Source organism: Pteropus vampyrus, unplaced genomic scaffold (assembly GCF_000151845.1).
Source record: "Pteropus vampyrus isolate Shadow unplaced genomic scaffold, Pvam_2.0 Scaffold42, whole genome shotgun sequence".
NCBI classification, from domain to species: Eukaryota; Metazoa; Chordata; class Mammalia; order Chiroptera; family Pteropodidae; genus Pteropus; species Pteropus vampyrus.
The window spans coordinates 6,110,778-6,125,948 of record NW_011888823.1 but is presented as its reverse complement, the minus strand read 5'-3'; the positions used below and the strand labels follow the sequence as shown (position 1 = coordinate 6,125,948).

The following is a 15,171-nucleotide window of genomic DNA, read 5'->3' as shown; positions in this document are numbered from 1 at the left end:
AGAATGTCAAAATAGGTGAGAACCTACAACATCACTAAGAAAAGACACTGAGATTTTGGCTTACGGGTATTAAAGACTCCAGTGGCTTTGGGGCTCTGCTGGTTGCCTTTTACAGCCACAAGGCTTGCAGTGTACTCGGACCCAGGCTGCAGATTCCTCAGTGGGTACTTTGAAGCCGAAGGCCCCACGTTGTACTGCTTGGGCTGGCCTCCCCGTGTCAGGCCCACAGTCAGTCGGTACCCGGCTATCCGGGCCCGAGGTGGAGTCCAGGTCACTACGACAGTCGAGTCAGTTTCATTCACAAACTGGAGGTTAGTGGGAGCATCCAATTCTGGGAAAAAAAAGATGAAACACGTCAAGAGATATTTGAACCTCGGGATTATCATACTGAAATTCTAAAGTTTGGCTAAATTTTCTGAAATTTTCTCTCCTTAAGGCTGAAACTAGGTATAAGTCAAAACCTTGAAAATATTGAGCCAGTAAGAGATCGAGGGCTACATAGAACGTTGCAAAACTCTGTGTCAGTCATGAGAAATTGCTGACCTTTTTTGCTTGGCTATGATTCTGTGGAAAGTCTAATTTTCCAGCATGACTTTTTCATTACCCTCCGGAATTATACTAACGTTATAGAGACGGCATTAAAAAGAAAAAAAAAAGACACTTGTAAATGCCACAATTTACTCTGCTGAGCCAAACAAGAAAAGAATAAGCCTACTAAAATGAAGACAAGAAGAAAGCTTCACATGAAACAAAAGCAATATTTTCTGCATTTATCAAATGAACAGTCCTTTGCTAAAGAAGTAAAACTGATTTTCACATGATTCCTATGCAACAATAATTATAATATACACTCAGAACTTCAGAATCATGGTAGGACCCTAGCAAGTTTGCACTATCAGGAAGAATCACACGAATTGTGATTTTTCTTCTTATGATAACTAGCAGTTTTCCTGTAGTAATTTAAAACACTTTTAAAAGAGAAGACATGTTTAAGAGATAGTTAAGTATCATAATTGGAAGCATGGGCTTTGGAGTCAAAAAGACCTAGGTCGGCTCCATCGTTTCCTAGATCTGTGACCTTACAAGTTCCAGAATTTTTTGTAAGCCTCAGTTTCTTCATGTGCCCAATATGGAGAACAATAAGACATTCCCCATTAGGTCAAAATATGAGGATAAAGCTTATAAAGAACTGAGCAGAGGACTTGGTGCCGAACAAGCGCTACATGTTTTAGTAATTACTATTTGTAAACGATTATATACTAAAAGTGTTAAGAGCTTACATTTGAAGTTTGACCTGGTTATATTTATTTACACACAAAAGGCACTCCAATTTTTAACCCACGTCTCCAGTAGTAAAGAAACTTGGGGTCTCTTATGTTCTCTCTTGGTGCTATTCCACTGGCACAGTACGTGGGAAATGGGTTACCATTCAGCATCTATGTCTTCAGTTTTGTTTTCAAGTTTAATATGCCTTATGTCCACTATACTTGGCTGAGTATGTTTCTTTTTCTAACTGTAAACCTCGGAGCAAGTGGTGTGCTACACATTCATCACAGGCTGGCACTGAGGGTGGAGAATCTGGGGTGGAGGAAAGGTCAGGGGCAGGACGTACTGGTTGTCTGTTCTGCTGTCAGAGGTTTGCTCTCCCTCCCATGGTTCACAGCATAGACTTTGAAGTGATAGGTGACCCCAGGGGACAGCCCCAGGACTTCTGCGAAGGTGTTCCTGCTGATGGGCAGCCTCTGCCCGTGCTCCCCAGGCAGGTTGACGGGGATCACGTCCACGCGGTAACCGGTCACTGCACTCTCAGGAGGTGTCCACATGATGGTGACCTTCACGTCTGTCACCTCCACGAACTGGAGGTCCCGGGGAGGAGGAACCTTATCTAACAGACAAGAGTCAACTGGTCATTCACAATTCCTGCTGAAGATAATTCTTAAAAAGCCAGTTCCCTGACATGGATAAGACAATTCATTGAGCCTCTCATTCCAAAGCAATGCTAAATTTTGTCTCTTAACCAGAGAATACGTTTTTTTTGCTTATATTTTCACGCTTTAGTCATATTGCTTACATATGTCATTTGAAGGTTTTATTTAATAAAAGTAGGTAAGAAGATGAGGTTCCAATATATGAAGTATCCTATTGAGGAGTTTAAAACAAACATACAAAAAAACCCCACAAAACACCTCATTGTGACAACAGGAAAAAAATGGTGGTTTTCATTTTACTGAATCATTTTATAGTACTTAAGAGTGAAAGAGGAACTGACCCTTAAGTTTCTAGGAAAAAATATGAAGACTTCATGGTGTTAGCTTTTAATTGGGGAGGCCAATAGCCAGCTTTGATAAGTTACTTTATAGTCAGGACATGTCAGCCAAATTTCATAAGTTTAGTGATAAACTAATCTATTAGATTACAAGCATATAGGAACTGTTGACAGAGATAAAATTAAAAAGCAGAGACAATTATTCTTTCCTCTTATACTTCCGGTCCAGCAGGCCAACAGAATGAACACAACTCAAGGATGGTTTTGTTCCTCCAACAGAAGGAAGGTTTAAGCTGTTACCTTGTTCAGCCCTAAGAGATAAGGTAGGAAGCATCTTAATTACCTGGACGTGGGACGCCAGTGGTTTCTTGTTGGATGAAAACAGGGGTACTTTCTTGATTTTCTTCCACAGCATAGATTGTGATGTTATACTGAACACCAGGTTGCAGGTCACTGAGGGTGACAGAGTTGGCCGTTTCAGGAAGGTTGAGTTCTGTGCTACTACCTTCTACTGATGGCGAATACACGATTCTGTAGCCTACAGATTCATGAGAAAAAATGAAGACACACTGTTTTACAGAGCAGAAGTGTAAAAAGTCATAAATCACCTTTTAGTCCTTAGCATCTTGCTTGACTAGTTAAGAACTAGAGATTCTTTTTTACTCTTTTTTTCAATGTTGCCACTCCTTTTAAGGACTAATCAGTACAAAGATAAAATAAGAATAGCTGTGCAAACCTTTTTAATAATAAATATCATACTTGAAGACCCAAGATCTTTAATAAATGTCTATTTGAGAAGCCATGAGGTGAAAATGAATATTCATGTTAAAGCTAGATCTTCTCTTTGAACTTTGGGTGATGGAAGCAATTAACGAACCACCTTGAGCATAGAGTTGTCCAGTGCCATCTGTGTCTTTTAAGAATGTCAGAGACTGTTGAGTCACCTAATGAGCTAAGTAAGAGAGCAACTCAGCTACCTCTTTAAAAGTCTTAGAGTGAGGTTTTTAGAAAAATTATCTCTCTTCTATCATGGGAATGCCTGATTTAACAAATCAATGAGCTGGCTTTAGAGGTTTAGGGTGTGTGTGTGTGTGTGTATGTATATGTGTAGGGGATCAATAAAATGGATTTGAGGGGAAATAATCCATTAGAAAGTAGGGCATAAGACTGGAAAATCATCACATCCTTAATTAATATTACACACACACACACACAACTCTACCCTAGTCTAGCCATTATATAAGATATTCAAGTAATGCTGGTACTCAGATCAGAATCTACTTCCTCACCTCTTATGCCATCAAGACTAACATGGCAGCCAAGAAGAGGAAGCTAAGCTAACCTGTGATGGGTGCCTGCGGTCTGCTCCAGCGAACGACAATTGAGGTATCATCGACTTGGTCCACAGTAGGGTCAGGAGGGGCATCGGGCGCTAACAAAGAGAAAAAGGAAGAAACGAGGAAAATAGTCAGAGAATATTACTATAGGTCTGTTTTACAGAAAAAGATTCTTTTCCTACCACGTGGTACACATGTACCTGTTGTCTGTGAAGTAGACAGGATCAAACTCTGCTCTCCTTCTTCAGATATCTGGTAGACATTTACAATGTATTTTCGGCCAGGAAGCAGGTCAGGGATATTCACAGAAGTGGCTGTGCTTGGAAGATCTTTGAAATAAAAAGGAAAGTTTACTGATCAGTGCATATGAATACCTCAAATGACTCCAAAACCTATTCGAAATACATTAAAAAGCTATATGTTTGTGAGAGGCGGGAGAAGACCAGAGAAAATGTACGCATGGATACTCAGTAATGATAAATGCACAACAGGATCATTTTTCTTTTTTTTTTTTTTTTCATTTTTCAGTTTGTACTCTAAAGATGGATGATGTTTTGTAATCCACCCCCAAATCTGTAAACTCAGTCCTCTTGTAAACATCATCCTTACATTGTCCATTATAGGCACAGTAACTAGAAGTCAGCGTCGTGGTTATGGGAAGGGGATGGGGGAGTGAGGTAGGAGGGATATTCTCTTTCCTGATGTGGGTGCTGGTCTTATGGGTGTACTCACTTTATAAAAATTCATTGAGCTCTATATTTATGATCTGCGTACTTTTAGATATGTAGATTATTCTACGGCAAAGTTTCTAAAAGGCCCCTAAACATGAGAATTTGAAAAACGCAAATGAGGGTATTGTGTACCCCCAAAAGCTAACATTTTCCCCGGTAGTCCTCATACACCAAAGACCACCTGCCAGGACGCCAGCCCCTAAGCAGGGTTCACCAGAAACCACTCAAAACCTGTCACGGCCACATGTTTAGCTTACCCAGGTACTGTGGCTCATCTCCCTCCTCACTCAGCTCATATTCCACACGGAATCCTGACACAGTGTCCGAAGCGGAGACCCACGAGACCACAAAGCTGCTGGCTGTGATTTCAGTCACAGATTCAGAAGTGGCCACGACAGGAGAATAGGGTGTTGTCTCTCCTGTCACAGTGTTGCCTAGAAAGTCACAGAAGGGAAAGAGAGGCTTCAGCCATCGAAAAGATTTACTATCACTTGTAGGATGCAACTGTATTTTTTTAAATGCGGGTGTCATCCATGGAAGAAGATGAATAGAGAAGGAAAACACTTCCTGGGGAGTGCTCAACTCTGAGAAACTCAGGGACAGACATGAGGATGGCTGGGGTACGTACTGGTCACCGCTGAACTTGTGCTGGTGGTGGTGAAGTCAAAGCGGGTCACCTCTTTGTGGCCGTACTGCTGGACACTGATGAGCTGCCCCTCATATACCACATTTGGCCTCAGGCCTTTAATGGTGTATGAGTTTAAGTGGCCTGGAATGACGGCTTCCTTCCAACGGCCTGGAGAATTTTTCTAAAAATTTAAATTAAAAAAAAAAAAAATCATGCAAGTATTCTCAAGGAAGAACATTCAGAGATGATGTGGCGTAATCTTCAAAGAAGAACGAACGACCTGTGCAGTTCCATCATGGAGGAAATTGGAATCGAAATATGGATGTGTAGCAGAGGTTGTTAATATCAATGATAATTATTTTTATGGCTAATATTTCCTGATAGTTTATTATGTGGCAAGTTCTGTGTTGTTTTACTTGCATTATTCCATTCAATCTTCATCTCCCTGCTCCTCCAAGTTAATGGTATATTGTCCTCATTTTACAGGTAGAGAAACAGTTTTATAATGTGCCCACCAAAGTTACAGTCATAGGTGCTAGACACCTTTTTTGCCAGATTATTTAATATCATCAACATAATATGATGAAACCAAGTTTTGCTTCTCCCAATTTTTTCATTTTTACAATGGACAGAGATATATTCCTCTCTGAACTAGGGAAAGCCACATATTCAATTTTTCAGGTGGCGGGATACATTTTAAGTTTCTTGCCTTGCAGAAACTGTCAAAGGCATCGTATTGCTTCATGAGTCAGTTCTTGGAGCCATCACATACGAGGTTCAACTGGTCTGATTTTATGACTCATTCTTGGATAAGAACTACCCCATTAAAAGCGGTTAGCAAACTTTGGGCAAGACTGCAGAAGAATGAAATTTCAGTTTATTTAATCTGCTTCCAGTTTACATTTTCGCATCCTGTCCAACTTCATTAATATATCATGGATCATTGCAGTAAAATGTGTGAAAAAGAAACACCCTTACTTCAGACAAGATAAGATCCTTTTAAGTTATAATTTTTCTAAACTAATACGTCAAAATACATTTTAATGCCTAATAATTTTTAAAAATTATCCAATCAACCAGTTCCTCAATAATTCAAATACTTAGTTATCCATTTATATTTTGGAATAAATGAAAATGATCTTAGTACTCTTTAAATTTAAATTTTAACTCAAATACACTATGAAAAAATTGCAATTAGTCATTACAATTAGCTCAGATTTTGTGATAAGCCTTTTATTGAGTGTGAACTTTTATGGGTAGAGATCAGAAGAAAATACTGGAAAACAAACATTCAGGTGACATACATAAGGAAAACCCTTGAGGAGGGTGCTTTTTGAGAGTAGATGAGAATTTAATACTTGCAAACATTTTAAATTATAGAAATGAGTTATAAATGACACCGTGTCATTGGGGATGGGAGAAGAAATGTCTCAGCAAATCTGAAATATTTTAATTGTTAAAAATCTCAGAGAAATCCATTATTGCCACTCTTTGAAGACCTTTAAATTTAGTGTACAATTTTATACTACCTATAAATGTCTTTTATTACAGTGGTTTCCCATAACACTTCAGAGTTAAATTTAAAGTAAATAGAATTGGTGATGAGTTGAAAAGATGAGAGTCAAAAAGGTGTTAGAGGGAAAAATACATTGATTGCAATAACATCTCTAGACACAAAATTTCGCAAATGGCAATTAAATATAATGGATATTACAAAGAAAGTAAAAGAAAAAGAGTGATTTCAATAGTTTGATTTTTTTCTGAAGAGTTTAAATACAACTGCATGAGTTGGTAAAATGTTTTGTTTTATTTTTTGTTTTATTTGCTAGAATTCAATAGTTGTGGTTTAAATCTGTATGCCAATCGATTGACCACATATTGTTTCACCATTAAACAAGTATAAAAGTTGTATGGATAGTTAATCTGATCTATTGGCTCAAAGCTAGAAATAAAATTTCAGAATTTATTAACTTCAGGATACTCAGTGTCCAAGTTTCTGGGTGCATACTCACAGGTTTCCATCTGAGAATGTACTTGGAAATGTGAGATGGTTCTGGAGCATTCCACTGTATGGGGTGAGAGTTGGGCTGACTGGGGGTCTCGGTGATAATTACTTGGACAGGACCAGTTGTGCCTGAAAACAAAAATATGTATTTGAAAAACTGAAAACATTTGTTCGTAAAGATATATGAACCCCTATGTTCGTTGCAATATCATTCATGGCAGCCAACACATGAAAACAACCGAAGTGTCCTTTAATAGATCAGTGAATAAAGAAGATGTGACACATATATATGATGGAATACTACTCAACTATGAGAAAAAATGAAATACTGCCATGTGTGACAACATGGATGAATTTTGAGAAAATATCATGCTAAGTGAAATAAGTCAGATGGAAAAAGTCCACAACCACATGATTTCTAACCCATATGTGGAATATAAAACTGAAAGCAACAAACAAACAAACAAACAAACAAACAAGACAAAAACTCATAGATACAGACAGCAGTACGGCGGTTATTGGAGGGAATGGGGGTAGGAGGAAGGGTAAAGGGGGTCAAATACATGGTGACAGGAGAGTTGACTTCTGGTAGTGAAGAGATAATGCAATCTACAGATTATGTATTAAAGAATTGTAGACTTGAAACCTATATAATTTTATTAGTCAATATCACCCCCAACAGGTTTAATAATTTTTTTTAAATGTGAGATTTGGTTTTATTGGATAATCACTCACTTCAACTTAAAATGTAGTACACATGGATGTCCATCATTAAAGAGGTTTTCCTTATCCATAAATGTGAATATAATAAAAATTATCTGGGATCAATGTTTCACATACTGACATTGGAAATCAATGCAACAAATCCCTTTTTAGCTGATAAACTATTGTTCTTCACATGAGAAGTGCAAATAGAACTTGTTTACAACAAATAATTTTTTTTATAAAAGTATGTGTCTTAGCTTTCTTTCTTCCCCATTTTCAAAGTAAAAATTATAAGAAAATTGTGAAACTACCATAACAAATAATGTAATACAGACTACAAATTTTATTTACTTATTATGTTATGCTTCTTTGAAGCAAATTCTAGTTTATGGAAGCTTTAATCAAGAATGAATCTACCACCTAAGAAACAACATTCCAAAGGCCTGATGATATGATGTAAAACAAACACATTTCTAAATAGGGTACACTCTTAAGACAAACAGACAAAAACATTAATTAAAGACTTAGTTTTATTTCTCATCGGTTTAAGCAGCCTAACATTTGGGGGAAAAATGTATTTTTATTTCTATTCAGCAAACATACTCTAATATCATACTATTGTTTGATCAAATTATTAAGAAAGAAAACTTTTTTTCCTAAAGCAATTTTCAACTGAAATGAGAAAAAATTTTGTGGGCTACATTAAATTCTGCATTTCTACGTCTTAATTTAAAATATAGTTCTAGTTCTTTTTTTAAGCAAAATAAGGGAAGTGGAATTAATTTCTTAATAGTGTAGACTCAATTCAGAATAATAATGAAATAGCTGAATAATTTATGCTTACAGAACAGAACACCATCTTTTTTTCCAAAACACTGTCTTTTTATGATGTCAATCAACATTAAACTTATTAGAAATAAAGATAAAGTTCCTTGTAATAATCTTCCCAAGAATTTCTAACCACCACTCTGTCAAACAGAGCAAAATTTTGCATGTTTAATAAAATACTTCGCCAGATTAACAGATTGAAGTTTCTGAAAGGTCTTAGGAAAAAAAATATATTGATTTTTCAAATGTACTATCTTTGCTGTTAAATTCTCTTCGAAATTAAGTCTTCTGTGGCAGAAAAATATATAACTTGCAGTTCTATGTAGATGCAAAAGTTCTAGAATAATATATTTGCTTTCACACTGGTAATAATTCAAAGTTGGTTAAAGACTAACATATATTCTTTGAATATTAGATTCATTTAATACAAATATTTCCAAGCCATGTGGATTCCAAAATTCATGTACAAAATTCTCAATTTTCCATTCTAAAGTGGTATACATTTCACAGAACATGGCAGGGTGTTTCTTTTAAACAATTGGCAGAAGTCAAGTCCATATTCCTCCTTGAATCACTGTTTCTGTTCATGAAGATTCTCACAAATGTAATTAATTTTTTAAAGATAACACTGGAGCGAAATTTTAGAGATGTGACTATTTAAAGTAACTGCAGGTAAATCAGTAAAATATAGGAATATTATATGCTTAAAATATTTACAATAATTGGTGTAAAGTTTTTTTAAATATCAATCCTTTAAAGAAATCTTGTTATATAATTTTCTCGGTTAAAGAGATACCTGATATGTGTTTTGTTTAGTTTGGCAATCACAATACTGAAGGGGAAAAGTTTGTGATACCATATAATATACATTACCAGGAATAATCCCTAAGGTAAACCATGAACTTTAAATGATAATGATGTCGGTTCATCAATTGTAACAAGATATTGATAATGGGGGAAATTATGCATGCATGGGGGCAGGGGGTGCATGGGAAGTCTTTGTATCTTCCTTTCAATTTTTCTGTAAATCTAAAACTACTAAAAAAAAGTATTCCATTTAAAAAAACGTATGATGGTTAAATGTCTATTAAGATTAAATTTTAGAAAGACAACACAAATGATCCCACTTTTAAGCCTAAACATTCTCCTATGTCCACAAGGAGGATAATAAAGGAGAAGGAAGGGAAAAGAAAAAGGCAACTTACTGATTTTGACCCCGGTAATGTAGCAAAACTACAGAAGCTTCTTTTCCTTCTAAAACTTCAAGTGCTGGTTTGAAATTCTATGTTTTTAACATTAGATTTGTGACACAGCTCACCTTTAAGAGAACTGCATTGCAATGCAATGGGAATGTCATGCATTTAGCACATTTTTGCCCAGAAAATAAAGAGACTGTGTCCATTTTCGTAAGGTCAATTAAATTCCGATGATCACTGTATCTACCTTATTCTTTATATAATTATTTTAAAATTCTACTGTTTATTAAAATTATTGAGAGGACATTGGTTAATAAAATCAAATAGGTTTCAAGTGTACAATTCAATAATACCTCATATGTATATTGCATTGTGTTCACCAGCCAAAGTTAAATTTCCTTCCGCCACCAAATATTTGACCCCCATTACCCCTATCTATCTCCACCCTTCCCCGCTTCCCCTCGGTAACCATTAATCCACTGGCCATGTCCTTGGGTCTCTGTTTGTTTGTCATGTCCTGCATATGATTTGAAAACAGAAAATCTGAAATTTCTGACATCATTTACATTATTTAGATTTAAAACAGTGATAATCCTTTTGATACTGGTTAGTTGGTAAAACTTTTCAGATTAACCTAACTAAGCAATTATCCGGAGTTGTGAAAACTTTATTCCCTCTCATATTCAATATGATCAGGCTAACAACAAAATAGTTAAGTAAAGATACGACACAAAGCCTATACTTTTAAAACCAGTTTTAAAATAAGATCAAAATGAATACTGTCCAGTAACGGTGACCCTGGAGAAGTTAAACATTTATGCATTTGCGACTCAGTTCTTTTTTCTCTATTTAGTTTGCTGAGAGCTGTGCTTTTCTGGTTGTTTATTGACAAACCAAATGCCTCTTATCTTCTGTTAGTTTGAACAACTCTACCAAGTCCTCTGTAGGACAAACAAATGGGGCAAGGCTCAGAGACAGTCTATCGTTAACCTGCTGTTCTTTTATTCTTCCTATACTCTCAGAGCCCCGCATACAAGGCATGAATCACTGAGCAAACCAGACACACAGTTAAACTGTATACTGAGGGGTGCGCCAATCCCTCCTCCCCCAAATCTCCTCTATGCTCAGTGGGCTGCACTGTGACCCTTTTTAGAGAGTAGAAACAAGGTCAACATGTAAAACTCCAATAAGGAAGAATTCCTTCCCATCTAGGTTTCATCTCCGACCTGTCCACCAAAATGCTTCCAGCCAGCAGCAACGTGAACAGGCTTATTTTAAGACAGAAATAAATCATTGAGGAGGAAATCTTTCAATAGATTGCCACGCCACACCAATAACAACCAGAAACACGGAAACTAGAAAGCATTTCTCTAGAAGGTTCCATCCTTTGATTGCATAATTAAAGAAAAAAAAAATGTATACTTTCTGAACTTATGGTAATTCTGCAATCAGATTTTTAAAAATTATTTTTAAAAAAAATTAAGTCATTTTTGTTCCCAAATTCACCACAAAATACAAGTTAAGATCCAGGTCAATCTGTGCTACACGTCTGCCTAAAGCAAAGTCACCTTCACAGCCCTGACAAGGCCTGAGGCTGGGGGAGAGCAGGATCTTTTTAAAGCCTATAGAAAGAGTATGTCTGGGTGAATGGTATTTAGTATTTCAGATTGTTAAGACTGTTCTCTAAGGAACTTTGACGGTAATCAGCTACAATCTCCCCATTCGACAGATGAGGAAATAATGAGTGAAGCTTGATATGTATCTCTCTAGAAACAGACAGAACTGGGACCCATGTCTTGGTGGCCAAATTATTTCATATCTCGTTCTCTAGCATAATGAATTTCTTATCACATTATGAAGGGACTTAGTTAACTTAATCTTCATTTCTGTCACAGGCAGATTCTGTCACCCTGAAAATCTTTTTGTTTCTAAATGCAGGCCATGTTTTAAGCCTAAAGTTAACAGAGGTCCAGGAGGCTTTGCACCTCAGTAGTTGCACAAATAACTGATGCCTAAAAATTAGACTTTCGTAATTCAACATACTTTGTTATAATTAATCACTCAGTGGAAATTAAATTCAATTAAATTCAAAAAAAATTTTTTCTAAAGTGAATTAACAATACCTACAGCAAGGCATTATGTCCTATGACCTGAAAAAACCCAGCAATAAATATTTGAGAGTATTTGAACTGTGTGGGCAGAGAATTGACCAAGTTACTCAACTCTTGACCCAAGATACTTTGTTCCACACTCCAATTGATCAAACAAATGAAAATTTTGACTAAAAGGGACTAGAGGGAATGATGAATGAGCATGCCCTATATTTTATTTCATGTAATTTCTCTATGCAACTCCGTTTATATAAAACAATTAACATAGAACCCCAACCCTTTACTCTGAGCATTACTCATTTCATGGACTCTATTTCCGCATATGGATGTGAGATGAAATTAGCCAGTGTTTTAACCTAATGGAGTATTCTATAGTGTTAAGAAACAAATTACATACAGGTTCATTTTCAGAGCCTTCCACACCTTCTACTTGGTTGGGGAGAAAGGAAAATCATTTTAGTCAAAAATCTGATTGATTATCAGACAGGAATGTAAGAAAAGGATGGGAAAGTCAGGAGACTCCAACTTACGCATCAGGGTATTAATAAGCACTAACGCTGTCCTGTTTTCATAACCCAGCCCACAGTTCTCAATTTGTAATAATAGAGCTACTCACCTGAATAGGTCTGTAAAGGCTGGCAATGCCACTCTCCAATGCCACGGCCATAGCAGTAGCACTGGTACCTGACACTGTGCACATACTTCTCCCATGAGTCTCCAATTTGATAAAATGTCCGGGTTTCTGAATCCTGGCATTGGTCTAAAATATATACAAGTAAAAGGTAAGCAGCCTTGAAGACTTAAAGCTACAAATTTAATTTCAGTGTGATAAAGCATTCATTCTTATTTTTAATAGAAACCTGCCTTACAAATATACACAGTTAAAAAAATATTTTGTTCTTATCTTTTACCTTACAGGACAAGTAGTGGTAAAAAAAAAAAAAAGTACCCATTGGGAGGAATATTTAGTTCTCTAAAAGAACAATATTTCTAAATAAAAATATTAAGATTTAGATTTCAGTATATATTTATACTCTGAATATTAATTTGAGAAAAATAAATTCGATATTGTATTTTACCCATATTAATGCAACCGATTTACTATTTGTATAATAAGGACAAAATATCACTTAATACACTTCTTCAAAATTCGGAAGACTTAATTTTACATGTAAATAAACTAGGTTTTTACTGTGAATACTTGCTAAGCAGTTTCTAAGAAAACCTCTCAGGCTTCTCTCTCAGCTTTGGCAATCTCAGGTCAAACAAACTCAACATATCAGTTTGTTTTCTTAGTGAGTAACCTGTCTCTTAGTAAAGGAATATTAATGGATTACCTTAAAGCTGGTAACACAGCTCTTTTAAAGCTCAACCCTCACTATTTGCTTAGATATATTATAAAGGGCAGCCAAGAAAAATAAAGTATTTGGAAGGAAGTATTTACTAGCATAATTATTTGCCCGTGTTATTGCACAGTCAGCAAAGTTCTCGTTCATAGCAAGGACTATTTCTATGATTCAGAACCAAAGAATACATTTCATTTAATTAGCATATATTTGCATTTGTCACCAAATTCAGCAAAAATAAATGACTACCAATACCAAGATTATACACTGATCCATGATTAGAGGAAAGACTTTGAAAACTCTTTGAAAGCCACTGATCAAAGTCTGGATCCGACTTCAATCACGTAACATTGAATAGCTCTCCTTATGTGAAACTTGCTAACTATTCTCCATAGCCAAATCCATCTAGAGAGGCTACTTACCAATGGGATCGCACTTCCATCTGCCCCGGCCCTGACCGAAGCAGGTACAATTCAGCATGTGTCCTTCTTCATGACGCTTGTGAAATGTGTCGTTCACATTATAAGTGATGTCGTCGACAATGCATTGATCTATTTAGGAAACAGTGGGATAGGTAGAGAACTTTTTTTGAGTTTCACTAATGAAATTTAAAAAAAGGCATGCTTTTTCAAAACACAGTTTCTTCCACTAAATTATCAATATCTCTCATGAAAATAACTTTTCTACTGGCATATTTTTTTCGAAGCTTAGTAATACAAGATTTGCACACACAAAAAAATCCTCTCTCATAAACTTGTAAATGACAAAGGTCAAAGTATATACTACTAAAGAATGTGGTAAAATACACCTTCTTGTGGAAGCCAATATTTGAACAAATACGTGTCTTACTTTTGGAAAAGTTCTCACTTAGTTGATAATGCCCTTTAGATCTCTCCTTGTTATGATAAATTGGAGGAATATTAAAAATACTTAGGTAGCACCCAGCATGGTGTGAAGATCTGATCTCTGGAATGGTAGGTGTGAGGAGGTATTTGAATTTGGGCAATAAAATGACATCGATGGCATTTGTAAAGTTAAAAAAATTATGCCAACTCTCCAAGATTACTTTCTCTCTTTGGGTCTCTGCTTCTTCATCTGTAATATGAGGAATTGGTCTGTAAGTTGGATCTTCCTAGGGTCCCTTTCAGCTCTGTAACATCTACAAAATTTTTCTTATTCCAAAATTTTTCTTATTCCAAAATTTTTCATAGTTCAGCTCTGTAACATCTACAAAATTTTTCTTATTTCAGTGGGTTATATTACCCACTGAACACACAATAATGTTCTCTACAAAAAAAGAACAAGTTCAGACCAATGTCAGTACACCAGCTACATGGACTGTTTATTAGTTCAGAGTTCTACGTAAATCTTACTTTTCAAATCCAAAAAACAGAAAACCTAAAATAGTTTTAATAAACTAATATCCTTATATTATATACGTAGGTCCAAAGGGGAACTCGTGACCTGAAAAAAAAAATAAACTGGCCTTTATAGGTGTTTATCTCCTTAAATTTGGATCCGCAAGTATCTAATTTTAGAATAGCAAAGTCTCTTTTTTTTCCCAGAAATTATCCAGTCTTTTCTAGACATGAATCCAAGGCCATAACTAAATGCTAAAAGGATTAAAAGATTGCGTTCTAGCCTTTGAAGTCATCTTGGCTCAGCCTAAGTACTTACATCTTGGGAATGTTTCAGAATCTTAGAATTGCTGTGCCAGCTTTTCTGAACTAGCTGTCTAAAATGCGAAACACAGTAGACTAACGGAGTGGCATCACACAATTTTTCTCCTGCTTTTGGTACAGTACGAGTTTTCACATTGAAAAGCAAGCATACCTCGGAGCTGAGAGTAGGCGACACAGGTCCATTCCCCACGACCATTCCCTACACATGTGCATCTCATCATGTGGCCCATATCATGCTGCTTATCCCACTGATCTCCGATGCGATACATGACTCCTTCATTGGTGGTACAGATTTCTTCGTGGGCTATTTGGAAACAGATGAGAAATGTATACTTG

The 15,171-nt window shown here is 36.1% G+C and overlaps 1 protein-coding gene across 1 annotated transcript in view; it reads right to left on the bottom strand.

Moving 5' to 3' along the window:
- FN1 (fibronectin 1) overlaps positions 1-15,171 on the bottom strand; it is a 66,520-nt gene that overhangs the window by 38,845 nt on the left and 12,504 nt on the right. The window contains exons 10-20 of the mRNA XM_011358694.2: positions 14,987-15,167; positions 13,576-13,704; positions 12,424-12,567; positions 6,975-7,096; positions 4,963-5,143; positions 4,592-4,768; positions 3,804-3,932; positions 3,609-3,698; positions 2,610-2,804; positions 1,613-1,885; positions 65-331 (exon numbers count right to left, since the gene is read on the bottom strand). Coding sequence (XP_011356996.1) covers positions 65-331; positions 1,613-1,885; positions 2,610-2,804; positions 3,609-3,698; positions 3,804-3,932; positions 4,592-4,768; positions 4,963-5,143; positions 6,975-7,096; positions 12,424-12,567; positions 13,576-13,704; positions 14,987-15,167 — 1,888 coding nt within the window. The remainder of the gene's footprint in view (positions 1-64; positions 332-1,612; positions 1,886-2,609; positions 2,805-3,608; positions 3,699-3,803; positions 3,933-4,591; positions 4,769-4,962; positions 5,144-6,974; positions 7,097-12,423; positions 12,568-13,575; positions 13,705-14,986; positions 15,168-15,171) is intronic.